Source organism: Fusarium vanettenii (genome assembly GCF_000151355.1).
Source record: "Fusarium vanettenii 77-13-4 chromosome 2 genomic scaffold NECHAsca_18_chr2_1_0, whole genome shotgun sequence".
NCBI classification, from domain to species: domain Eukaryota; kingdom Fungi; phylum Ascomycota; class Sordariomycetes; order Hypocreales; family Nectriaceae; genus Fusarium; species Fusarium vanettenii.
Window position 1 is genome coordinate 1,635,443 of NW_003315867.1, and position 24,395 is coordinate 1,659,837.

The 24,395-nt window shown below is 54.3% G+C and overlaps 6 protein-coding genes across 6 annotated transcripts; 4 read left to right on the forward strand and 2 right to left on the reverse strand.

Moving 5' to 3' along the window:
- Positions 1 to 242: 242 nt before the first annotated feature.
- CPC2103 (condensin complex component SMC2) lies at positions 243 to 3,997 on the forward strand (the record flags this gene model as incomplete). The annotated part of the gene is made up of 5 exons (XM_003045924.1): positions 243 to 269; positions 329 to 369; positions 419 to 518; positions 587 to 3,675; positions 3,733 to 3,997. The coding sequence occupies 5 exons, from the start codon at positions 243 to 245 to the stop codon at positions 3,995 to 3,997; spliced, it is 3,522 nt and encodes a 1,173-aa protein (XP_003045970.1).
- A 268-nt stretch (positions 3,998 to 4,265) lies between these two features.
- On the reverse strand, positions 4,266 to 5,768 carry NECHADRAFT_32656 (uncharacterized protein; the record flags this gene model as incomplete). Its single annotated transcript, XM_003046496.1, has 4 exons — positions 4,266 to 4,503; positions 4,564 to 4,669; positions 4,734 to 4,850; positions 4,904 to 5,768. The coding sequence occupies 4 exons, from the start codon at positions 5,766 to 5,768 to the stop codon at positions 4,266 to 4,268; spliced, it is 1,326 nt and encodes a 441-aa protein (XP_003046542.1).
- An 8,261-nt stretch (positions 5,769 to 14,029) lies between these two features.
- On the forward strand, positions 14,030 to 16,304 carry NECHADRAFT_32532 (uncharacterized protein; the record flags this gene model as incomplete). Its single annotated transcript, XM_003045925.1, has 5 exons — positions 14,030 to 14,389; positions 14,475 to 14,543; positions 14,576 to 15,127; positions 15,182 to 15,981; positions 16,046 to 16,304. The coding sequence occupies 5 exons, from the start codon at positions 14,030 to 14,032 to the stop codon at positions 16,302 to 16,304; spliced, it is 2,040 nt and encodes a 679-aa protein (XP_003045971.1).
- Positions 16,305 to 16,941: 637 nt separating this feature from the next.
- NECHADRAFT_32367 (uncharacterized protein) lies at positions 16,942 to 18,502 on the reverse strand (the record flags this gene model as incomplete). Its single annotated transcript, XM_003046497.1, has 2 exons — positions 16,942 to 18,255; positions 18,287 to 18,502. 2 exons carry the CDS (start codon positions 18,500 to 18,502, stop codon positions 16,942 to 16,944), a joined length of 1,530 nt encoding a protein of 509 aa, XP_003046543.1.
- Positions 18,503 to 18,909: 407 nt separating this feature from the next.
- Positions 18,910 to 23,032, forward strand: NECHADRAFT_90950 (uncharacterized protein; the record flags this gene model as incomplete). The annotated part of the gene is made up of 16 exons (XM_003045926.1): positions 18,910 to 19,009; positions 19,055 to 19,138; positions 19,189 to 19,204; positions 19,287 to 19,343; positions 19,375 to 19,961; positions 20,002 to 20,234; positions 20,576 to 20,579; positions 20,637 to 20,814; positions 20,968 to 21,017; positions 21,176 to 21,283; positions 21,368 to 21,512; positions 21,625 to 22,076; positions 22,130 to 22,460; positions 22,506 to 22,715; positions 22,773 to 22,914; positions 22,967 to 23,032. 16 exons carry the CDS (start codon positions 18,910 to 18,912, stop codon positions 23,030 to 23,032), a joined length of 2,763 nt encoding a protein of 920 aa, XP_003045972.1.
- Positions 23,033 to 23,506: 474 nt separating this feature from the next.
- On the forward strand, positions 23,507 to 24,390 carry NECHADRAFT_99195 (uncharacterized protein). The gene is made up of 2 exons (XM_003045927.1): positions 23,507 to 23,958; positions 24,019 to 24,390. Exons 1-2 carry the CDS (start codon positions 23,689 to 23,691, stop codon positions 24,310 to 24,312), a joined length of 564 nt encoding a protein of 187 aa, XP_003045973.1. The 5' UTR covers positions 23,507 to 23,688; the 3' UTR covers positions 24,313 to 24,390.
- Positions 24,391 to 24,395: the final 5 nt, after the last annotated feature.

Sequence of the window (24,395 nt, forward strand, 5' to 3'; positions counted from 1 at the left end):
GGGCAGGCGCTAACAACAACAACTTAAAGTGGGACAGGCCCTCGAATCCAAATGGGAAAGCGCGTTTCCGTCCAGTGGGCACCGTGAGAACGTACCGATCTGAGATCTGCACGTGACATGGCGCTTATCGTTACCCCCCATTATTGTTTACTTTGGCTTGCTATCGCGTCCCCTCAGATGCGGAGCGACGAAACCAAGCAACAGCAACTCAAAGCAGCCGTGAGCCTTCAGCCTCAACCAAGATGAGGGTTATTGAAGTGATTATTGACGTAAGCTGTCATTATCAATGGGTCTTGCCATTTTCTGCAAGTATTAACCTTTTGCGCAGGGCTTCAAGTCGTACGCAGTGCGTACGGTCATTTCGGGATGGTAAATAATGCAGCCCAAACAATTCAACAGCCACAGCTAACGCCCCTAGGGATGAGAGCTTCAACTCAATCACTGGCCTTAACGGCAGTGGAAAATCAAACATCCTCGATGCCATTTGCTTTGTTCTCGGAATTACCAACATGTCTACTGTTCGAGCGCAAAACCTACAGGCAAGCCAGCCCAACACCCCTCATCCTTCTCAACTAACAGCTCGCAGGACTTGATTTACAAGCGCGGTCAAGCCGGTGTTACCAAAGCCAGCGTCACAATCGTTTTCGACAACCGAGAAACCAAAAAATCGCCGATTGGATTCGAAGAATATGCCACAATCAGTGTGACTCGCCAGATCGTTCTCGGAGGAACCTCCAAGTACCTCATCAACGGTCACCGAGCGCAACAGCAAACGGTGCAGAACCTTTTCCAATCCGTTCAGCTCAATATCAACAACCCCAACTTCCTCATTATGCAGGGACGTATCACAAAGGTCCTCAACATGAAGGCTGTGGAAATCCTAGCCATGATTGAGGAAGCTGCGGGAACAAGAATGTTCGAGGATCGCCGAGACAAGGCCTTGAAAACAATGGCGAAGAAGGAGATGAAGTTGGGGGAGCTTCGAGAGCTTTTGAAGGACGAGATCGAACCCAAGCTCGAGAAACTACGAACCGAGAAGCGAGCCTTCCTCGACTTTCAACAGACACAAAACGACCTCGAGCGGCTGACTAGAGTGGTTGTTGCATACGACTATGTCAGATGCCAAGAGAAGCTGAGACAATCAGCAGCAGATCTTGAGGGAAAGAAGCAAAGGCAGCGTGATTTGGAGGAGTCGGCAGCTCGCTTGCGAAGCGAAATCTCCCACCTCGAAGAAGATGTCAAGAAGGTGCGCTCTCAGAGAGACAAGGAACTTCGAAAGGGCGGCAAGGCTCAAGCACTGGAGGAGGCTGCCAAGAAGCACTCAAATGAACTTGTGCGGTTGGCTACTGTTCTCGACCTGAAGAAGTCCAGTTTAGCAGAGGAGAAGGAGAAAAAGGAGGCGATGGAAAAGACTGTTGCCGAATTGGAGGCCACCCTGCAAGAAAAGACGTTGGCATTCGAGAACGCCAAAGCCACATACGATGCTGCAAAGAACGACCTTGAGCAGCAGAACAAGGACGCAGAGTCCAAAGAAGAGCTTCTTCAGACACTACAAACCGGTGTCGCTTCCAAGGACGGCCAGGAGAATGGTTATCAAGGTCAGCTCCAGGATGCCAAGAACCGTGCCACAGCAGCAGCGACAGAACAAGAGCAAGCCAAGATCAAGATATCGCATCTAGAGAAACGTGTCAAGGAAGAGGAGCCCCGAGCAAGGAAGGCGAAGGAGCAGAACGCTGATCTTTTGCGAGACCTTGACGGGCTAAAGATCCAGGCACAAAAGCTCGAGAAGGAGCTCGGCCGTCTAGGCTTTGAGCCAGGCCAGGAAGAGCAAATGTACAAGCAAGAATCTGAGCTGCAACAAACGGTCAGAAACCTCAGACAAGAGTCGGACACGCTGAAACGCCGGGTTGCCAACACCGAGTTCAACTACGCGGACCCTGTGCCCAACTTTGACCGGTCCAAGGTCAAGGGATTGGTAGCTCAGCTCTTCACGCTGGACAAGCAGCACACACAAGCCGGTACTGCTTTGGAGATATGTGCTGGAGGTCGCCTCTACAACGTGGTCGTCGATACCGAGGTGACGGGTACGCAACTACTGCAGAGAGGAAAGCTGCGGAAGCGAGTGACCATCATTCCACTCAACAAGATTGCCGCCTTCAAGGCATCAGCTCAAACCATCGCCACAGCTCAAAAAATTGCTCCAGGCAAGGTCAACCTGGCTCTGACTCTAGTTGGATATGACGACGAGGTCTCTGCGGCGATGGAATACGTATTCGGCAATACCTTGATCTGTGCCGATGCAGACACGGCGAAGAGAGTCACGTTTGATCCCAACGTACGCATGAGGAGTATCACTCTTGAAGGTGATGCTTATGACCCCTCGGGTACCTTGTCTGGCGGAAGTTCACCCAACTCAAGCGGCGTTCTAGTTCTTCTTCAGAAGCTCAACAGCCTAACCCGCCAGCTGAGCGAGGCTGAACACTCGTTGAAGGAGGTTCAGCGCAGAATTTCCTCCGAGAAGGCCAAGCTTGACCAAGCCCGCAGGATCAAACAAGACCTAGACTTGAAGACTCACGAGATCAAGCTGGCCGAGGAGCAGATCGGCGGCAACTCTTCCTCCTCCATCATCCAGGAGGTCGCGAACATGAAGTCAACAATCGCAGAGCTGAAAGAGAGTATCACTGAAGCCAAGGCCCGGCAAGCAAAGGCCAGCGCCGATGTCAAGACCATCGAAAAGGATATGAAGGACTTTGACAACAACAAGGACGCCAAGCTCGTCGAGCTGCAGAAGGCCCTTGATAAGCTACGAGCCGGTCTCGGCAAGAATACTGCTGCAGTCAAGACACTCCAGAAGGAGCTTCAAAACGCTCAGCTTGATGCTGAGCAAGCGGGTTTCGATTTGTCTGCTGCTCGAGAGCAGCTGCAAGAAGTCGAGGTCGGTATCAGTGCGCAGCAAAAGGATATCGAGGATCTCGTCAAGCAAAAGGCTCAGGTAACTGAGACACACGACACGGTTCAGGCTGAGCTTGATGATGAACGTGCCAAGCTCCATCTCTTTGACGATGAGCTACGAGCGTTGGAGGATGCCACGCGGTCCAAAAACGCACGCATCGCCGAAGAGGGCCTCGAGATGCAGAAACTCGGCCACCAGGTAGAGAAGTTCCACAAGGAGCAGGAGGGAGCGGCTGAGAACGTGGCCCATCTCGAAGAGGAATACGAATGGATCCACGACGAGAAGGACAATTTTGGCCGCAGTGGAACTCCTTATGACTTCCGTAACCAGAACATCGGGGAGTGCAAGTCGACGCTGCGCAACCTGACGGAGCGGTTCCAGGGCATGAAGAAGAAGATCAATCCCAAGGTCATGAACATGATTGACAGCGTTGAGAAGAAGGAGGTGTCACTCAAGCACATGATCAAGACGGTCATCAGGGACAAGCGCAAGATCGAGGAGACGATTGTCAGCCTAGACGACTACAAGAAGAAGGCCCTTCAGGAGACGTGGGAGAAGGTCAACGGAGACTTTGGCAACATCTTCTCGGAACTGCTTCCTGGTGGCAGCTTTGCCAAGCTTGATCCGCCCGAGGGCAAGACTATCAGCGATGGCTTGGAGGTCAAGGTCTGCCTCGGAAAGGTGTGGAAGCAAAGCTTGACCGAGCTGAGTGGTGGTCAAAGGTGAGGATTCTCATGAACCCTTTGTAAACAGGGCATTTGCTAACTAACACACTATAGGTCTCTCGTTGCTCTCTCTCTCATTATGGCTCTACTCCAGTTCAAGCCTGCGCCCATGTACATTCTCGACGAGGTTGACGCAGCGCTGGATCTCTCACACACGCAGAACATTGGCCGTCTGATCAAGACGCGGTTCAAGGGCTCGCAGTTCATCGTCGTCAGTCTCAAGGACGGCATGTTCCAGAACGCGAATCGCATCTTCCGGACGCGCTTCAGCGAGGGCACCAGTATGGTGCAGGCTCTCACGCCGGCAGATATGAAGTAATGATGCTGACAGACACCTCTCTGGATGGCCTGAAACGAGTGTATGAGAAAGACTAGATGGGAGGTTTCACATGAGGCGTCGGGCTGGCTGGGCGCTGGAGAACAGTCTTGGGTGGTTTGGAGATACCTTGTGTTGTGATACCGCTCTATGTAATGAGGCAGGACCTATGAAATCTATCTTATTGTTTTGCACCCATTCATTCCATCTAGTCTACTGTTACACGACTGGCAAAGCTTCTTCCTTGCTCCCCAACATGGCTTGTAGAAAACTATTGGCAAATGTACACGTGGTGACCACGCTGAACAACGTCGATATCCATGCCCACCTCGATGAATGATTGAAACTGCTCAGGCTTTGCAGCGCCGGGAAACATGGGGCACATCTGCATCCCCATGCATCCCATCTTGGGAGCTCCCTCATCGACGTCACGAAACTTCCTCAATGCCCGATCCGGCTCAGCCTTGTGCCGGATGCCGGTATCGGGATCGACGTTGGGCAATTTGCATCTGGACTCTTTGTTAGACCCAAGTTGTCGAGTGTGGAAAGGGGGGGTGTGTTGCGCTGACCGGACAGTTCGACAGGCCACGTCAAAGTGGCACTCTTGGCCGGTGGTGGCGTGCTTGAGGTGAATAACCTTCCAGTTGTCTTCGTCATACTCTTCGTTTCCGGCGACTGACACGTGTTAGTGGCCATTTTGCGAATTTGCGGGTTAGTGCTGTAGCGGTTTGAGACATACTGATAATGTTTGACCGGAACCGTCGGGCGTCGAGCTGCTTCATGGTCTCGTCCTTGACAACGTTCTTGTCTAGCGCTTGCATGCTGCTCAGGCTAAGCATGTGGAGGGGGTACTGGACTTTGTCAGATCATGAATCCCCCTTGCGTCACAGCCTCAGACAAGCAGATCACTTACAGCATCGTGAAAGTCGACAACGGGTTGGTAGCCCAGGGCTTCCTTAGGCTGGGCACAGCGAAACACCTCCCTCTGCTGTGAAGGGTCCATCCTGAAGATGCCCAGTTGGTGCTTTGCTCCCAGATACTGAGCCAGCTCGGCGGGAAGCTCCTTGTCCATGTTGAGAGCCGTGGTGACCTCGTTCCAGATCTTGACATTGGCAAACGTGTAGCCCCGGGCCTTGATCTCCTCGGTGTCCGGGAACGAGATGGGCAGCAGGAATTCCTTCTCAGGCACGGCCTGGAACCCGTGACTGAGCTTGGCCGAGGCCTGCTGCATCAAGCCGCGCAGCCCTCCGTCCATCCAGGGGAATCTCACAACCAGAAAGGCGCCGTCTACCGTTCCCAGCTGGCGGCTCGCCTTCTTCGGGTCAGGGACCCAGAGGTCGACTTTGACGTTGGCGAGCAGGGGCAGCTGTCGAAGAGTCACAAACTCCCAGAAAGGACTGTCCTCCTTGCCAGCCCGGGGAGGCTTCAGGTACGCAAACGTGTACAGTCTATCATGCTCCAAGCCCGTAGGTAGTACCTTGCTCCTCTCAAGCTCAATTCCGCGGCATGACTTGACGGGGTAGATGTACAAGCCCTGAACCCGCGGCGGACGCCCCTCCCGGGCCCGGTGTTCCTCGGAGAACTGGCGGCGGAGGTTACTGCCACCCGGAGCCACGCCGACCCGGGAGTGGGTCTGGTTGAGGACATCGCTGCGGTCCACGGGGACAGGCGGGAAGAGGATGAAGATGGGGATGAGGAAGGCGACGAGGGTTACGGCAAGGAGGATGAGCGAGACTGCGTCGACGCTAGACAGCAGCCCCTTTGTCGCCTCCATGCTGGTGCCAAAGCCCGGCAGCGCCGTAGCCATGTCGCCCAGGCGCCGCACGATGGTTGAACTGCCGGCTACGGCGTCCAGAGGGCCCTGTAGGTTGGGGACAAAGGACCCCGAGTCGGCTGCTGCGGACATGGTTCGCTCTCACGATGAATGGCGGGTTCCGCGGTATCTCAGACCTGCATGCAAGATCCACGATCAAGAAGCGCCCTTGCAGATGGGTGTATTTTGGTGGTGCTGCTGCTGCTGTTGTTGCTGTTCTTGTTGCTTCCGTTGCCGAGGTCTCGAGATGCCGACTTCTCCAGGAATGTCTTGTCTCTTGTTCATCAATGTCATGATGGGTCCATGTTGAGTTCGTCGTGTCGCTAACTCCTTGGCCGCGGGCCCCGATGGCTCGGACCCGACCAACGGTATCTGTGGCGCATTTGGTTTTAGATGTGGCTAGGGTCAGTCTGAGAAAGAGAATCAACAGCCTGACACGGTGCGTTACAGAGTCATGGCAGCCAGTAGCTTTACCATGACTCGATACTATTGAGCAATCATCCTCTCTGGGTCTGAACAGTGAGTGCCTCATCCTCGAGTCATCATGATGGAGCTCCAGGCTGTGGCATGACAAGAAATGCGTCCAGGTACCAAGTAACTCCAGGGTGGCGCTACCCTACTTGACCTGTCTGATGGGATGGGACGGATGCAAGTTATCAGCCCTTTCGGCTAGGGCCGCAGCGGTATGCAGCTTTAATGGACAAGCAATTCGTCCATGCCATGACCATTTGCCAAACCCGGTACTTGCTGCCACTGGGCTCCTCCATCGTGGTGTTTCCAACCTGAATCATATGCACGGGGAGAGGGGCTTTGGGATCTCCAGGCGCTTCACGGCATCCGTTGCACCAACCAAAGACGGGCTGAGAGGGACAAAGTTGGAGGTGTCAAGAACCCTGCCAACCCTGCAGCTTGCCCTTTGCAACCAATGCACGCCAACATCCGCCTTTGTGCCCTCCCACACAAAAGTTTCGCCATTGATTGGGACCTTCAGGCGCCATGCATAGATGGCTTCGTAGCTGCCACATCACCCCATGTTGTCCAGTTCGACCTGTCTTGTCTCACACTCACAGATCATACGTGTCTAAGTCAACTTGATAGACGGCGCCTTGGAAAAGAGGGGAGTTAGTTCCCTTTTCAGAAACAATGAAGCTGTCGAAAACGGGCGCCCTGGGTCATCGGCACATTGGTTCCATGGCCCCGCTGCTCCGGCAAGTTAGACTGACTAACTACCAACGTTAGCCGTTGACCAAAGCCTCACCATCATCAACAACTGCACTCCTCCATGACGACAGCAGTGTCAGTTCAGCTGGACTGGGGTGAGGTCAAGTCCCGACACAAAAGAAAGGAAAGACAAAGTTAAAATCCCACTTTGCCAACCAGCCTCTCGCCTCACGCCGCACAGCAGCGCACCGCACCGCAGCGTAGTGAGGCGCCGTCCACACGTCCCTCTCAGCCTGCAGTAGTCTTTGTTCCCGCCGTCTCGTCTTCAGGCGTGGGCGTGAGTGGTCTGGCGCTCATTTGCACATTCGTCGCCCTACCGCCCTCCTGTGGGGAGCTTGATCTGCCCGGCGGCCGGTGCAGGGTATGCAATGTGGCCGGCCATCAACAAACAAATGCAGGACCAAGGTTGCAGAGCTACTGGCGGAGTCGGGATAATTCCCGTCAACCCGTCAACCTGGTCGTGTTAGCCCAGCAGGGACTTGCCCTTGGTGCCTCTCACAGCCCCGTGCTGCGGCCACTAAGGATTCCTCGCTGCACCGATCGCCCCGAGGCCAGCCGGAGATACTTCTGTATTCATCCAGAGCCTCCATTCCTGGCTCCTGGTCATATCGACAAACTGACTCGCAGGGCAGGGCAACCAAGCCAGGCACGAAGGGAGCGCGGGGTGGGCCGAAATACGCGGGTCTGTCCAATGTCGACATCCAGTGAGCTGTCAGTCAGGGTCTTGATGTACGCATCCGGTAAAGTCATTTGCGGGTTGTGACAGGGAAGACCGTGGCAGATGCCTCGTCCAGCCGTCATCGTGCTCCCAGATCGAGCACGAGTTCGTCACTCGTTTCGTTCATGCTGCTAGGCGCAATCTCACATGATGAGCGTTGGGCAAGGGCTGCCCGCCCAAAAATAGGCAAATCCCAGATCCTCCAGCATTAGTGCTGCCCATTAGCAGACACTGGATTGATGATGGGCGTTGCGTTCAGCAGGGGGGCTCACGCAGATCTTCGCCGTGTGCGGAATGTTGGGCCTCTGTCGCAAGCTGGGTTGGTGAGAGAGTGAGATTGACAACTAGTCTCGATGATAGATGTGAGGCCAACAGCATCTCCTCACTTCACCTCCTACCAGACCTCTCTCAAGACGCCAGCCGGAATACCAAAGTCCGCCTCCGCGCTCCACCCCCCGTGCATCTCGGGCTGAAAGACCTGCCTCTTGGTGATGATTCCGCTCCATCCTGCAAGGCAGATCCCAGCAGTTCGAGACGAACCAGGCAAGTGAGGCTCGATCTTGGTTCGTTTGCGTTCATTGTCTTGCGGATCTCCCGCTACTCACAATGGCCTATTCGATAGTCCAGTCATGTCTGGCAGCAACCACTGGATCCTAACTCTCTCTCTCCCTCTCTCTCTCGCTGACAGACGACGAGACTCCAGGGGTAGAGTACCCGGGCACTGCAACGGCTGGATGATTCGGCATGATCCGGGACGGGAATACCGTCCATCTCAAATTCAATTGACGGGCGAGGGGCGAAACCCTGCAAAGGAGGATTCCTGACCGAGTATCGATCCCATGCGCATATTGAATGCACAGCAACATTGTCCTGTGGAGCCTCCATGGCAGATATTATGCTGAAGCCTCCAATTTTGCCCAGTTACCCGTACAGCGTCGCAGTTTTCTCAAGTGGCCCCTGTTAAAAGCACCAACGAGAGGGCTCCCATCCGTAGACCCCAGCAAGATCCCTGAGAGCTCCTTGACAGCCCCAGTCCCCAGAAATGGAGACCGCCAAGGAGACCCATCAGGTTTCCTTTTTGAGCCACAGACCTGGGAAGAGGGGATTTTGGTGTTATTGACTGGTTTTCTGGCTAGACATTTGGCGCTTATGTCCCCACGTCTCGCCGCAGTTGTAGGCGCCGGCTCTGGATGGCGTTTTACTTCCCCTCATCAGACCACTTGCCATGTCTTGGACGATTAGGTTGTGCCTGTGAACGCAGTTCTTGGAGGCGTGGGTGACGTTTCCCCCCTGTCGACGCCGCCCTGACGGTTGAATCGTGACAAACCCCCGATTATTGCAACTCGCCCCAGCACGTCTTGAAGGGACAGACCCAAGGTAGCTTGGACAAGAAGTGGAGGAGGAGCAAGGATAAGAAAATTCTTGAGTGCCAGTCGACAGCGGCCTTGGCCCTCCTCAGCCCTAGTCGCTCTGAACTCCGTCCATACGGAGTACGGAGTATTATCCCAGAGCGCAAATGCAGAGCAGCAACCTCCTTGGCTCGATCCTTCGTCCTGTCGCGCCCCTGTGGGCAATGATTCGAAACCCACCACCTCCATGCAGCCGTGCAGGTCTTAATCATGAGTACCCGCTTGAAAACTTCTTCCAGCTTGTTGGTGCCCCTGCTGTCAGACTCCGAAGAACTGCATCGGCCTTGGACCAGTCAAGATCCACGGCCAAGTCCCGGAATTGGAGAATAGATCTTGTTCTTTTGCTAGTTCTTGCCTAGCAACGAGTCGGAGCCGCCGCCGCAATGCGAGAAAGAATTTCTGTCTTCAGCTTGCATAGTACGAGTACGGCGTGAGAGGAGCAAGTGCCCCCGTTCAAAACGGTTGTCTCTTGTGGGGTTAATCGTTGGCTGCAAAGTTCAGTCATTCGGCCGGACCACCCTGCCCACAACATGACTTGTCATCTTGGTTCAAGCAGGCTGCCACTTCATATCAAAAAAACATACCGGCCGTGGGCGATAATACATGGAAGACATTCTGAACTGAGTAGCGCGAATAGGGGTGGGCTGCCTAACGATGTTAGACGAGATCCTCATCAAGGCTGATGAGTGCCTGGAGCAAAAGATGTTCCTGGGCCAACGTTTGACCGAGGCTCTGGACATTGTTTTGACGTCTTTCTAGAAACCCAGAACCCGGGCCCGACGGAAAGCTCCCGACCCGTGTAACAAAGCAAGGTGGAGGAGACCCATGCATTGGTGCTCACCTGCCATGGGGATGCCTCTGCCGCTGCCCAGGTGAAGGCCGCGAGCGTCGGCGGCAGGGCTTTTGCTGAAGTCTCCGAACGAGAACGAGAAGCGCCCCGATGATGTCGGGTGCCGGCTCCGACGGTGGAATACGATGCCACGTGAGGTGAGACACCGATATCATCATACAGGAGTGTTGCAGGGTACATGTTGCATCTGCAGAGATGGGCCCCTGCGCTGCTCTTGACCCCTATCGCTATTCATCAATGTCGAAATATGCAGTGTTCGACCAACGAGGCATGGCTGGCTATTGGATGAATAGGCCACCGCTTCCTGGCTTTAGAACCTTGGTTCACGGAGCAGTCGGACTTGCTCCAGCTGAGACTGGACGGGGGAATGCCCTGTTGAATATGCTTGCTTGGTCTTGTTGCGTTGCCTGCTTCGCGTTTGGCCTGTGCTTCAGGTTGACCCAGACCTGCATTTAGTGTTGAGCTATACTTGATTCGATCTCAACACGGTCAAAGAAGATTGTGGAAGAGCCATTTGGTGGCTTGAGTGGTTGATGGAGAAATCCTCGCCTCACTTGGGACACGTCCGGTGGGAGGCTGTTGAAGCTGTGGCCTCCCACGTAGTAGTGTTGTAATCATTCGTCCGTGGCTCGCTTCCTCCGGACATTTGTTAATCTCCGGGCTGGCTGAGCGAATGCTCAACAGGAGACAAAGAGTGCGAAAAGTAGAGGAAAGTAAAGAGCCACCCTGCAGTAATGGCACACCGATTCATAGCCATATCTTGACGTCCATTATGGCCATGACTGGCTCCGTGCCTTAGAAACACTCAACAGTCGACTCAAAGTCAATTTCGAACAGCCACGGCCCACGGTGGTGTTCACAACTGGGTCTGCCACGCGACGACCCACGCGTAGGGAGCGGGACCTGATCCAAGCGTCAAAGACGTCGTCAAGACCAGAGCCGTTTTGTTTGTTGGTGTGGACGGTTGCGAAAGTTGGGACGGATGGGTGTGCAATGCTTGCTGCTTGCTTCTGCATGGCTCAGGGTGTCGGTGTCACCCCAAGGGGTTTCCATTGAGCAAGGCCTTTATTGAGTAAGGTCTCTCTCATCCTCCGTCGCCCCTGTCGACGGGACCCTATCAGATCGTCATCTTTCCCGTCTGAGAACTGGGAACCGATCGCATTTTTTTTGCCAAGCTTGTCATGACAGGTGCCTGGGGGACACGACAGTAAAACTGCGAAACCCGTGGCATGATTGTTTGGTACCGTAGCCGCAGCTACAGTGGCTATTAGGACGCTTGATATTGGGCCTGCCTTTGTTGTGAATTCAGCCTCTCATTCAGTATGGGGGGCAAGAGGTTGGGGAACCCACCTATGATGCTTTGCATCTTTGGTTCAAGCCAGTTATTCCAGCGACGGCCTGCTTCTTCCCCTCTCTTGTAGGTTGCATCACCGCTGATGACCGGCCGCGTTCATGGATAACCCCTGGCTCGCCGTCCTATTTCCACAGACTGAGGGCAGAGTGGACGACGCCAAGAGCGCGGGCGCAGATGTGAGATGCCCAAACAGGCACCATGCAACGAACAAGAAGTTGCTCCGTCCCCGGCGGACGCCATGGACGGTGGGTTCTCCACAGCCTTTCAGCTCCATTCTGATCCTCGTCGACAACGTCTGTTGACCCCATGGCGTTAAACCCAGTCGCTCATCGGCCTGGGTTAAGTGGCGGCAAGCCCAATCCAATGCCAGCCCCAGCCCAGCAAGACTGGAGTGACCGACTATATGGACCTCTTCGGTACTGCAATGTTAATCAGGACATGCAATACGTATGGGCTCCTCGATGGCCTGTTGAGGGCTTTGAGAGAGCCAAGGGAGGTCCTGACGACGCTGGGACTCACCTCTAAGCCATCCGGTCTCCTTTCCGCGGTCTTAAGCTGCTTTGGGGCAGGACCAGTTCCGCGCCCTGTGCACCCAAGCCCGAGGAGGCGGTTCCCCCTCGTCAAGTTGAAATCTTAACGCCGACCCAAGTGTCAGCTGCAGTCACCCGTGGCCGCGGCACTCCCAGTCAGGTAAAGACAAAACGGCATTTCTTGGAGAGGCAAACAAGGACCAAAATACCGGGCCCTACTGTTCAACGGGGGCGGAGTTGTTCGGAAATAATCCCAGTAGACTCAATTCCAAGGACCTGGAAAAAACATGTACGAGACAAGAAAGAAGCTGTCAAGGGCTGGCGGGGAGGCAAGGAAGGTCCAGCAGAGTAGCATCCACCATGGATGGATGGCAGGCAAGGTAAGGCAGGTAGCCATCGTGGCTGGGGGGGTGTTCCTTCCCACTTCACTCCTTCCCCCTCTACCTCACTCTAGCCCCTCCAACACAAGTTCAGCCCGCCCCGCGCTCTTGTTTGGTAATAACATCATCCATCCTGTCACCCAATCTTTATTACTCACCCCTGGCACATCGATCATTGACTGCCCGTTCTTATTGACCGTATTAAACACCTCGTTATTGTTATTGTTTTTGCGTATCCTCATCATTTCATTAGCTCTGACATACCATTGGCATTGTTATTGTTATCCTCTTTTAGGAAGTCACCGTCCTGTGTCAGTCATTGATGTTGTGTCTTCCATGTCCTTGGACTTTCCCTTGTACTCCCAGATCTAGCATCGCGACAGCTTCATTCGCCTTCGTTCTTAGTCGGTACCGCTTTGCCGGAGCCCTCTGAAGCTTCACACACACCCCGGAGACTCCATCACACACCCTCGTCTCAATCCCGAAAAGCCCCAGGACGGATCCGCCGTTCCGCCCCGGGAGCAGCCTGCCCAGCATACCGGACGGACGTCGTCGACCTTGAAGGTCATCACTCTGCTCGATCTTCTCCTCATCCTGCCGTCCCATCTCCCCATTGCTAGTCACCGCAGGGAGCGTTGCATTCAAGCCCGGACCATCTATCCGCAAACTAGTGGCCTGCTTTGCTCATCTGCTTGTCCGTGGGCGTGGGATCCTCCTCAAAAACCAACAGTCAAGAGGCACAACTTAAGCTCTTGGCTGGCTCCCGGGACCCACGAGCCCGGACAGTCCGTTGATCAGCGATTGACGCCCCGTCAGGCCTGCATGCGACAGGTCTTCTCCCGCAGGATACGACGTCCTTGAATTCATCCCCATCTCCAGGGGCTCGGCCAACTGCTTGTCCGATACCACCCAGGCCGACCCATCTTGCCGCTGGTCTTTGCAGAGACCCCTCCCCTCCCTGATTCTGGGAACCAGTAACCTCTGCCATACTATCAGAAGTGTCTCCATCGATCAATCTTTCCTCCCTGTCACCGTGACAGCGCCTCTCCGCTCCCCAGCCGCGATACATGTCCCTGCTCATGTCGACTGCCCCTCTTGCAATACAACCATCCCAGGCCTCCCCCCACCAGTGACCAAACAGCGTCCTTGCAAACCACGTTTCACTAGACCACGGACGTCTTGCCGCTTCCTGGATCTATCCGCAGTGCCAGCAAACCTGATAAAAGTCAACCCTCTTCTGGCTTTTACTTGCAGCCTGTTTGGGACCAGCTCCCCATCTAGGCCTCTCAACCCTTGACGAACTCACCTCTTGCACGCCCTTACCTTACCACTCTCCCGGTTTCAACCCGGGGTTGTCGTGATAGACTAGGGGACGATCGTAGCCCTGGTTAGTCACTGTTACCGGCAGGAAACAGAAATTGCCAGCCGGCCCCCAAGTTTGGTTGCCCCCATCCACGTCCATCTTGTCGAAACTTGCCTCTCTACTAGGCCTTGGTGGTCGACTCTTGACGCTCATATACTCCGAACCGCCCTTGGCACATGGGCCAGCTGTAACGGCTAAGCTTCAAGAAAGGTTCTGCCCCTCACGGTTCTGTCTTGTGCCCTTCAGACCCGGCATAACTCCCGTCGATCAGCAAGCACCGTTCTCGGCAAGCATGCGAATCGCAATTTGTTTCTCTTCCTGACCCAAGACACCTTCCCTCAGCAGCTCTGAAACACTCGACCTACCCGAGCTGTTTGTGCTGCAGCTGTCTGTCACAATGGGAGACTACTATCATCATTTTCTCTCTTCCATGTCGGGGGCTGGGATGAATCCGGTTACCTCCCCCGAAGAGATGCTCGACCCCCGACTCCATGGTCCCCCGATTTCCATTGCCTCCGCTCCGATGCCTGGTCCGTATCAGCAGCTCGGGTATTTCACCGGTTTCCCGGACCCAATGATGTTTAACCCGAACAAGTCCCAGAAAGGTCGCCGGAAGTCTGCGGCTGGAACTCCTGCTGCAGTGGACCATGTTAAGCATCGTAGGACGCGTTCCGGATGCTTCATGTGCCGGAGCCGGAGAGTCAAGGTACGCAACACTTCGCAACTAACATCGAGACTTGCGCATCTAACTTGCTCAGTGCGACGAAACACGACCAATATGCGAACGTGGGTGTAGCTCCATGGCAGGTATTCGATTGGGCGCCATTACTGACAATGCAAAGGTTGCAAAAAAGGGAGTCGAGAATGTGTCTATCCCGACCCTCCATCCTCAAAGAGCTCAGGGGGGTCTGGTAAATCTAGAGATTCTTCCGCCTCCACCCAGCAAACGAGCCCCTCCTCCTCAAATGCAGAAGACGACGATGATGCAGATCGAGAGAGCAAGCTTGAGACGATCCTTGATGAGGAAGAAACCGAAGACCAGACGTCAAAGTCTTCGGCACGCTCCGCACCCTCCAAGAGCTCGTCACCATCAAGTGCGACTGCAACACCAAGCAGTCTCGCAGCGGCATATCCCTCTGTCGAATTCCCCGTGAACCTAGGACCAGCCGACTGGTCGCATTTACCACCCGAATATCAGCAATGTCTTGCCTTCTTTGTCGAAAACATCACCAGCTTCAACTACTGTATCCCTACCGACTCGGATGACTTCTTCAAGACTATCCTTCCCAGCGTGGCTACTCGTCATGAACCACTTCTTAACGCTGTTGTCGGTTTCTCTGCGTATCATCTCACACTTGACAACCCCCAAGGAAAACTACAAGATTTCTTGCAGTACTACAACAAGAGCGTAACGCTTTTACTGGGTCTACTCAAGAGGAAGGAGAAACCGAACGTGGCCACCTTGTTGACAATCTTGCAGCTTGCTACGATAGAAGTACGTTTGCAAGCAATTGCTTTCCGATCCTAGTCCTCTAACAACTTAATCTAGGAGTACTTTGGCGATTGGGTGAACCTCATGGGACACCAAAAAGCGGCACTCGAGATACTGACTAGCATATTCACCCCCCAGACCGTGATGCAGACCGCCATGGGCCGCATGTGCCTTAGCTGGTACGCTCGATTCGACAACTTTGTGGCTCTCATGGGAGGCTTTCCGACCGACCTGCCTCGAGAATGGTTCCAGGCCATGGTGGACTTCTATCAATCCGAAAAAGCTGCCCATCCAGCAGAGTTGCGATGGGTAATCGAAGAATGGTCTTCTCGGCTCCGTCTGATCTCATACGACATGTCCATCTTGTTCGCCAGAGGCAGTAGGGGCCAGATCTCTCCCGAAGACTTCATAAAAGAGCACGAGGCTATCGATAAACGACTGGTTGAGTGGAAGGAAAAACGCGGCCCTGCCCTCCTGGATCAGAGATATCTCATCACGGAATTCCCGCCCCCAGAATCGATTCCCGCGGACGATATTGTCGACCCATACACCGTCGGTATCCTCTACGACTTTCCGTTGTTTCACGCCACCGTTCTTTGTGCGGAGTGGAATAGTATCATGATTATGCACAAATGCCAGTCATCTGGTACGAGGCCGGACATCTTGTTCGCGGATCTGAACCGGCATGCGTACAGAACTTGCCAATATTTCGAGACTTTGGAGTTCTGGCCATCGACTCCCAAGGGCGTGTTGGTCTTGATACAAGCTTGCATTGCAATTGCGGCATTGTTCTTACCTCAGGACGAACGGCATCACATGTGGTTCCGTCGGAAGTTTGCTTTACTGGAGACTATGGGGTAAGGAGACGACCTCCGATGTGTGCTGGTATCGAATAGGGCGAAATGCTGACCAGCCTTTTAGATACATCCATCCCATCACAATTCGAAGCAAGATGGCCCTGCTCTTCCGAGAGCCATCGTGTGTGCAGTGGTGGTTACCGAACAATGAAGGGTTCAGCCCTGTATTACAGAGCATTCGAAACTTCGCCGACGAGCGGAACGCCGCTGCCGTAACAGCTCAGCAGGAGAATCTTCGAGAGGTCAGGCACATTTTCGCCAAGATGTCATTAATGGACGAGGCAAACAAATCATTACCCGCTGGCGAGGGGCCCGGGTCATAGAGCAGGGGATAGGAGGCGGGCACGAGCGAACACAAATTACCCAATGGACTTGAAAAGCCTCATTCTGCTGTTCTGTAGGAGGATACAATACTCGACCCTGGGCGCAACCTGCTTGTTTGGCAACCGATGCGATGGCTTTTTGAGGCAGTAGTGTTGGGCTGGAACAGCTAGACTTGTCCGAACTCAGGCCTATTGCTGAGGCTAAGATGGCTGGCTCTTAAGGAGTTATCTACTAGAACGAGTAGACGAATGGGAACGGCGAGGCACGGAAATCAACGGCGACACAAGGTTGATCATCTCGGCCCACGTTAGGCCACATGGCGTTAAGGGGGGCATCATGTGAAACTGGATAGACACATTTCTCGGGAGGGCGGCCGTTGCCGGGGGATGCAACGGTAGACTTTGGAAGAACCTGACACAAGAGGGCGTTTGACGGAACGGATTTGGATATGGACTTTGGAAAAGAAAAAGGCGGCTACTTCCCCAAGCTGCAGATACCCAACCTCTGAGAACTCATATTACACAATGTATTATATAGTAACTTGGCTACAACGCGAGCCTCAACCTGATGATCTACAGCACTCTTCCAGATAACAGGAGTTGTGAATTAAGTAAAGTGCGTTTCTTTGCTGGTCTATCATGTCTCATCCTCCTTGGTCTCCTTTTCCGTCACTGTGGTAGCAGATGTGGAAGTCTCTGGCTTTGTCTGTTGGTTCTCACCGGTAGACTCAGGGGCAACTTGAGAAGCAGAACCTTGCTCCTCGACTGCTGCCTCCGCTGGCGCGGACGCGTTTTCTTCCGCCAAAGACTCCTTGGACGTGTCCTCCTCTTGGGGTTCTTCGGGCACTGCTGGTGGTGGGCTTGACTCAGCTTCAGTAGTTTGAGGTTCGGTGTCCTTCTCAGCGTCTTGCTCCGGCGGCTCCACGGCCGGTTCCACAATTGTCAGATCAGCATCGTCGGCGTCGGCATCATCTTCCTCGTCTTCTTCGGAGGAGGATTGCTCGTGTGGTTCAGACGAGGCCTGTGGCATAGCAGACTGCTCGACAATAACAGGGACTTCAGCTACTTCAGGCTCCTCTTCGACTGGTGAAGGGGCCGTGATGTGCATCTCTCGGAGCTTGCGTGAAACTCCGTCAGCTTCCTCCTCCTCTGCCTCCATGACGGTTGTTACGGCGCTGCCTGTTGATGGGCTGCTCCTTATGTGACGTCGGGTGTTTGTCCTCATGGGGTGCATATTGTCGTCTTCAGGACCAGGCCCGCGCTGCTGGGACGGGGGCTTCAGAATGGTGGGTGTGGGCTTCTCAGTCTCGTGTTCTAGCTGAGGAGTCTCCAAGCCCTCTGCCTCGGGTGGTAGCTTGTAGTTCTCAGCAGGCAAGAGATCGTACAGGTCGCAAACCGTCTTGAAGAAGACATAGAGCCCGGTTTGGGCCTCAACGGACCAGAATACGCCGCGGTGCTGGAACCATGCATGGGCGAATATGCGGTGCAGCCTGCGGAATACGTTGACCAGGTTCTTTATGCCGACGTTCTTGCTATGATTGTCACTGAGGACGACGAAACGGCTAGGAAAGATCTTCTGGTCGGTGACGACATTGGCTGCCCAGTCGAGAGTATGACAGCAATAGTCAATGGCGCAGCAGCTCTTGGGCTGCTCGTGTACGGCGCAGAGGAACTGCCACTCGGAAGCGCGCATCTCGGGGCACGTGTTTGCACTGCATGGTGGGGTGTCGAAGAGGAAGCCGACGATGAGAGAGTTGCATTGCGAGATGAGGAAGCGGCAAAGCTCGTAGAGCCAGATGGTCCGGTCAATGCCGTTTGGTGGTTGCGCAAGCTGTAGTGCCGTTGCGCGCGTGATTGGTTGGGTGTTGGAGGCGGTATGGTAGCAGTGGAGGGCGGCTAAGTGTTCTTGTAGCTGGAAGGCAGAGTCGAGCTGGTTGATGTTAGTTGGGAGCTCAAGATAGGTCAGCATGAGCGCAACAAACCTCATGTAAGGGTATCAAAGGAGGCCCGGCAGCCATGTCTGCTGCCTTTGTGCCCGGGTGTATCCGCCGTCTAGAACTCGCATCAAGCTGTGTCTGCTCCTGTGGTGTCGTCTGGGGACTGGCTGCTGGACCACCAGACGGCGACTTGGGACCGATCTGAATCTCAGCCGCGGGCGGCGGGCTTGGTAGCCGAGGCGAACTCGGTGCTAGCGACATGGCGGTTGAAGGTGTCGAGCCGCGGTGTCGAGAAAACGTACGCGATAACGAACGAGTGTAGATTTGGGGGAGAGCTCGGCGGTTAACAGCACACGACGAGGCTGCGACGTTGGAGGGTGAGTGGCTGGCAGGGCTCGGCTGGGGTCCTAGAAAAGGCCTCGGTAGACGCATAGACAGCTTGGTGAATGCATCAAACGGGGACTGTGCGACTTATACACATCGATCCAAGTTTTGTGCCTGATTCGAAATGATGGAAGTGGAAATCTTGGAAATACACAACCTGGAACGATTTCTGAGCTTTTAAATCGGACTTTTCCCTGCATATTTTGCATTCTCGACTGTGGAGATCGAACATTTTCTACCGAACGTTTAGATCTAGATTGACGACATTACCAAGCCTAGCAACCATGGATTTTGATGACGATGCCCCGCCAGAGCTCGTTAACACGGCCGCAGACGATGTGGATGGCGAGATCACGGTCAAGGTCCCTATTACTATTGTTACAGGTAATAACTCACGGATCATTTACTTTCATCTCTGACATATGTTAGGCTACCTCGGTGCTGGTAAAACGACGCTGTTGAATTACATTCTCACAGCCCAACATGGCAAAAAGATTGCTGTGATTATGAATGGTTTGGGGGGACTGTGATTTGATGATATTCATTTGCTAACTCCAGAACAGAATTTGGGGACTGTAAGTACTCCTGAGGTAATATGATTGTTGCCTGTCTAAGTGGTACTACAGCACTCGACATTGAGAAGTCCCTTACTGTGAACAAGGGGGGTGAACAGGTTGAGGAGTGGCTTGAAGTTGGCAATGGCTGCATATGTTGTTCAGTCAAGTAGGACAAGCCTTCTGTTTTAGGAGCAAAACTAACATGAATAGGGATACGGGTGTAAACGCGATTGAGTCTCTCATGTCCAAGAAGGGCGCATTCGACTACATCCTCCTGGAAACGACTGGCTTGGCTGACCCTGGTAACCTGGCGCCGCTGTTCTGGGTGGACGATGGGCTTGGAAGTACAATTTACCTTGACGGTATTGTCACTCTAGTGGATGCGAAAAACATCCTGCTCAGCCTTGATGACCCAAAGGGCAAGGTTGAAGGACATGACCATGATGATCACGGCCCAGTCATGACCACAGCGCACGTCCAGATCTCTCACGCGGATGTGATTGTCATCAACAAGGCCGACATGGTCACAGAGGCGGAGCTCAGCCAGGTCAGAGCAAGGATTGAGTCAATCAATGGGCTGGCAAAGATCCATGTGACGGAGAGGAGTGTGGTTCCCCAACTGGAGGGATTCCTGCTTGATCTGCATGCATATGATCAATTTAATGAATCCGAGGCGAGTGCCAAGGGGCATAGTCATCTCGACCCTGTAAGTTCCCGTCGACCTCGGTATCTCTTGGGTCAAATTCTGTTGCTAACCGTCCGCTTAGACCATCTCAACCGTCACGATTCCTGTCGGTCGCCTCGAACCGGAACAGCTAGATGCTGTTGACCGTTGGCTACGGTCAGTGCTGTGGGACAACAAGCTCCCCGAGGCGGACAAGGAGGGAGGGTTTGAGATTCACCGCTCCAAGGGCCGTCTTGTGTTTGCCAACGGAGACATCAAGATGCTGCAGGGGGTTAGGGAGATTTTTGAGATAAATGACGGGCCGCGAGATGATGAGGCGCCGCCTCCAGAGGGCAAGATCATTCTGATTGGACGAAACGTGGCTGAGGTTGGATTTGAGAGCAGCTTTAAGCAAGCGGTCAACTAGAATAGAGTCACGAATAGACGAAGAACGACAATCACTGCGCGGGAAGATGCATCCAGGGTCAGGTCTTGTTTGCGCTTGGTTTTAGTACCTGGTGTTGACTCTGCCAATGCCTGCCCAGTGACGCGAAGTGCGAACAAGCAGCCGCTCAGCCTTGGCCGGTTCCGGCTCTGATTGGTGGGTACATCGCTGTCGGTGCGGACCCACTTGAACCGGGGCATCCACCCTCCACTGGAAGAGAAGGGAAGGTGCCGCCAGCCCAGCCCAGCCGTCTAGTCGCACAGAGCATGGACAGCACAACCTAGCACAGTACGTAGCCTTCCCCGACCAGCGCAGCCAGCAAAAGCCTGAGGCGAGCCCTGCCAGAGCATCCATTCGATCGATCGCATCAACGACCGCCTTTCGTCTGCCCGCTCGACAACCTACGCAGCAAGTCTCGAGCCGCGACCTCCCATCCAAGCATTCGCTCGACAACGTTGACTTTACATCCTCCGCGACTTGCCCTCAAAGCTCGCGCGAACTACTGCAATCATGAATCGGCCAGGTAGGACCACCCCACGACGTCGTTCTTTCAGCCTCAGGACCCCGCGCTCCAGCCTGTGCCTCCGAACCTTGCGATACCGAGATCACGCTTCGCCCCGTCGAGACATTGCGAGTGGCTACGGCTTTCAGACGAGGCCTTGCGTCTATTTCTGAGCTCGTGTGTCCTCGCGATTCTTCGCACCACGATGCTCTTCCTCGACCCTCGTTTGCCACGCTCGGACGACTCAACAATCGCTTCAATGGCTTGAAATGCGGAGCAAAGCATGATCTGAAGCTCTCTATAGTGTCGCTGGGATCACGGCTGGAGAATTATGAGAGCACTGGGTTGTTAGGACAGCGCTGACGATATGATCGAACGGCAGGGGCAGTGCCACAGACACTCCGCGGAATGCCTGGTGGCTTCGGTGGTCAACAACAACCTCAACAACCTGGACGAGCAGGTTCAGCACGATTACCGAACGGAAAGCTGGGTACGCGCTTGCAGCCGCCCTGGTGGTAGCCGGGCGGCTTCCATGGCCCGCCCTCGAGCTGAGGCTAATGATGCATCAATACAGGAAACAACAACCCGGGTTGGGCGTTTGGAGGAGGTGTTCCTATGGCAGGGGCAGGCCCTCAGAACGCAGGACGTCAGCTTGGCGGAAACGTGAGCTTTGCGCAGAGCTTGACCGGGTCGCAACCTGCCACACCTCTGGACTTGTCGTATGTACACTCTCCTCGCCATCAACATTCTCGCCTACTTGCTCAGCTTTTTGGGCGCCATACATCGTTTCACCACTAAAATGGAACGTAAACACACGCTAACATTTAACAGAGAATTTCCATCATTATCCAACAACCCTCAGATGTCCAACGCCAACGCGCAGTCAATGTGGTCGACGGCTGGGTCGAGGAACCCTGGTGGCCCTGTACCACGTAACCAGTCTGCCACCCTTGGCTCGCAGCAGGGCGGCCAAGAAGATCTGTTCAGCCCCTCCTCCCGCGGACCTCCAGTGCAGGGTGGCTTTCGGTTTGGAAATCAAGGGAGCATTGGCCAGTCGTCTCAGGCTCAAACCGGTAGCATCGACGACTTTCCCCCTCTCAACCGAACAGCAAACGGAGACATTTCATCTGAGCGCGCGGCGAATCTGATGTCATCTCTGGGATTTGGACCTCAAGCTGGTGCCTCTGGTCATGTGCCAAACAGGGGGAATGGCCTTCTCAACGCAGTTTCGGCTAACAGCCGGGCGAATGAGGCAAGGTCACCGCCTGGCATTGGCGCCCCTGGTAGGCCCTTATCTCCCTTTGACTCTTCTAATACGGGATGCTAACCTTTACAGGCTCTTCAAGGCCACAGGATGGCAAGGCCGCTGTTATTGAGGACGATTCACGGCAGAAACCTACAGGCATGCGGGAAGAAGGACCTGGCGCAGCCGCTGCTGAGGGAGCATCTCCTTTAGGGGCTATCGGCAACGATGGTTCTGGCAGGAATTTGAACGACGACCAGGACGCCCAAGCTGCAGAGGTTATTGACCCTCTAGCTGGCATGTCCGCAGCCGACAGGTGGGGTATTAAGGGCCTCAGAACGCTTATGAACAACTATCCCGACTACCACGCGATGGTGGTGGGCATGGATCCGATGTCGTTGGGGCTCGACATGTCGTCTCCGGAGTAAGTGCTTTTGTCCGATTTGGGAGCACCACTGACCAAGCCCAGCCTGTTCTCAACACAGAACTACTCCCTCTTTGACGACACACCTCCTCGGCCAGCTATAAATGCTGGCAAATTCCGACTGCCTGATTGCTACAATGTGACTAATGTTCAACCAATTGAGAGCAAGATTCCCAACTTCAATGAGGAGACCCTATTCTGGATCTTCTACAGCTCCCCAGCGGACTTGAAGCAGCAGATGGCCGCAGTAGAACTGTAAGGACGACCCCTTTGCCTCACAAATGTTTCATTCCACTAACGCGGGCTCGCTAGACACTCACGAAACTGGAGATGGCACAAGAAATTGCAGCTTTGGTTGACAAAGGATGATCACATGACTCCTCAAACCCTGGGCCCTACCCATGAGCGAGGATACTACATTGTGTGGGATTCAAGCACCTGGCGCAAGGAGCGGGTATGTCGATATATCTAGGCTTTTATAGGACGCGAACTAACAGTGACTGCAGCGGGAATTCACCCTCCATTACGGCGACCTGGATACCAGTCTCAGCCAGGGACCGGCTGTGTCCTAGAGTAACCATCTCCAGGAGAGCCGAGTTCAAAGGCAAAGCGTGGGTAATGGTGTCAGCAAGGAAGGCCATGGTAATGGCGCAACAGAAGACAGCATTGGGGATAAGTGATGGAAACGGTGGGAAGTGTACCATGGGCGTTTGGCCGTCAGGGCGGGGCAACTCCTTCTCATGGAAATGGTTTGGGTCTTTTGGTACTGTCAGTAATGAGACGACGATCTAGTCTCTTGAAGTTGATGGCTTTTCACCGGTGTGTGGGCGCTCAATAAAAGATGCCTCCCGGTTTCTACAAAGTACATGTGTCCTTGTAATGATCGCGCTTCAGAAGCCAACACAAGTCGTGAGCTTGAGTTCTGTGACGTGAATGTTTCCCTTGAAACAACTTGGTTGGGGAATTAGCCGAGGTTTCCCCACCATTGACTTCTCCAAAAGGGAGCTTTGGGGCGCCCCATTCCTCGTCATCCTTGTTGGCGTAACCACAACGTTAGATCGACCCACGGTGGCAGCTCGCTCATTAGCTTCCATGTGAATCTACCCTTCACTTCCCTCACCTCCACGAACTGCCATCTTAGCCGCCCTTGCAGATAACCGCATCACTTCGTCGATTACCGCACTACGGCTCACGTGCCTTTCGTGGACGGCTCACATACGATACAATCATGGCGGACGATCAGATCTCATTGCCGTACTTTCTGGCGATCCTAGTGGTCTCGGGTTTGATAATACGATATCTGTTCTTCGGAGGCCCGTCGCCACCTCAACCTACGCGCTCCCCCGAGGCGTTTATGAGGTCAAGAGAGGTCGCTGTGGAGAGGATACAGCAGATGTTTCCCCAGGCGGAGAGACGGAGTATTCTTTGGGATCTGCAACGAAACGGAGGAAACATCCAGAACACTACGGAGCGCATCTTGGCTGGCCGATTAGACACGGTATGTTGAAGACTTCAGCTCCAACTTAGACCGTTTTTCTAACAAGAACTGTCCCTCCAGCCTCCGATCACCTTCCAACCACCACCTCCTCCCGGTCAATCCGCCGGCAGCGCCAGCGCAGCAACGGCCCCTCGACAACCGGAGAAGCCGGCGCAGCCCGACCTGATTACGCGGTACAATCTGAAGAACAAGCTGGACACCACGCTGTCCAGCGAGCAGGATAATCAGGGCAAGGGCTGGAGCTCGAATCGGGACGAGCGCCAGGCTGCGCTGCAGCGCCGGCGAGACGAGATGATCCTCGCGGCGCGGAGGAAGATGGAGGCCAAGATGGCGGCGGAGAAGGCTGGCCAGTGAAGCTGAGGCGGAGAGAAATAATGGGATGGGGTAAATTTACCGGGCAGATAATCCAGCGAGAATTTGCAACGTTGTTGGTGTGA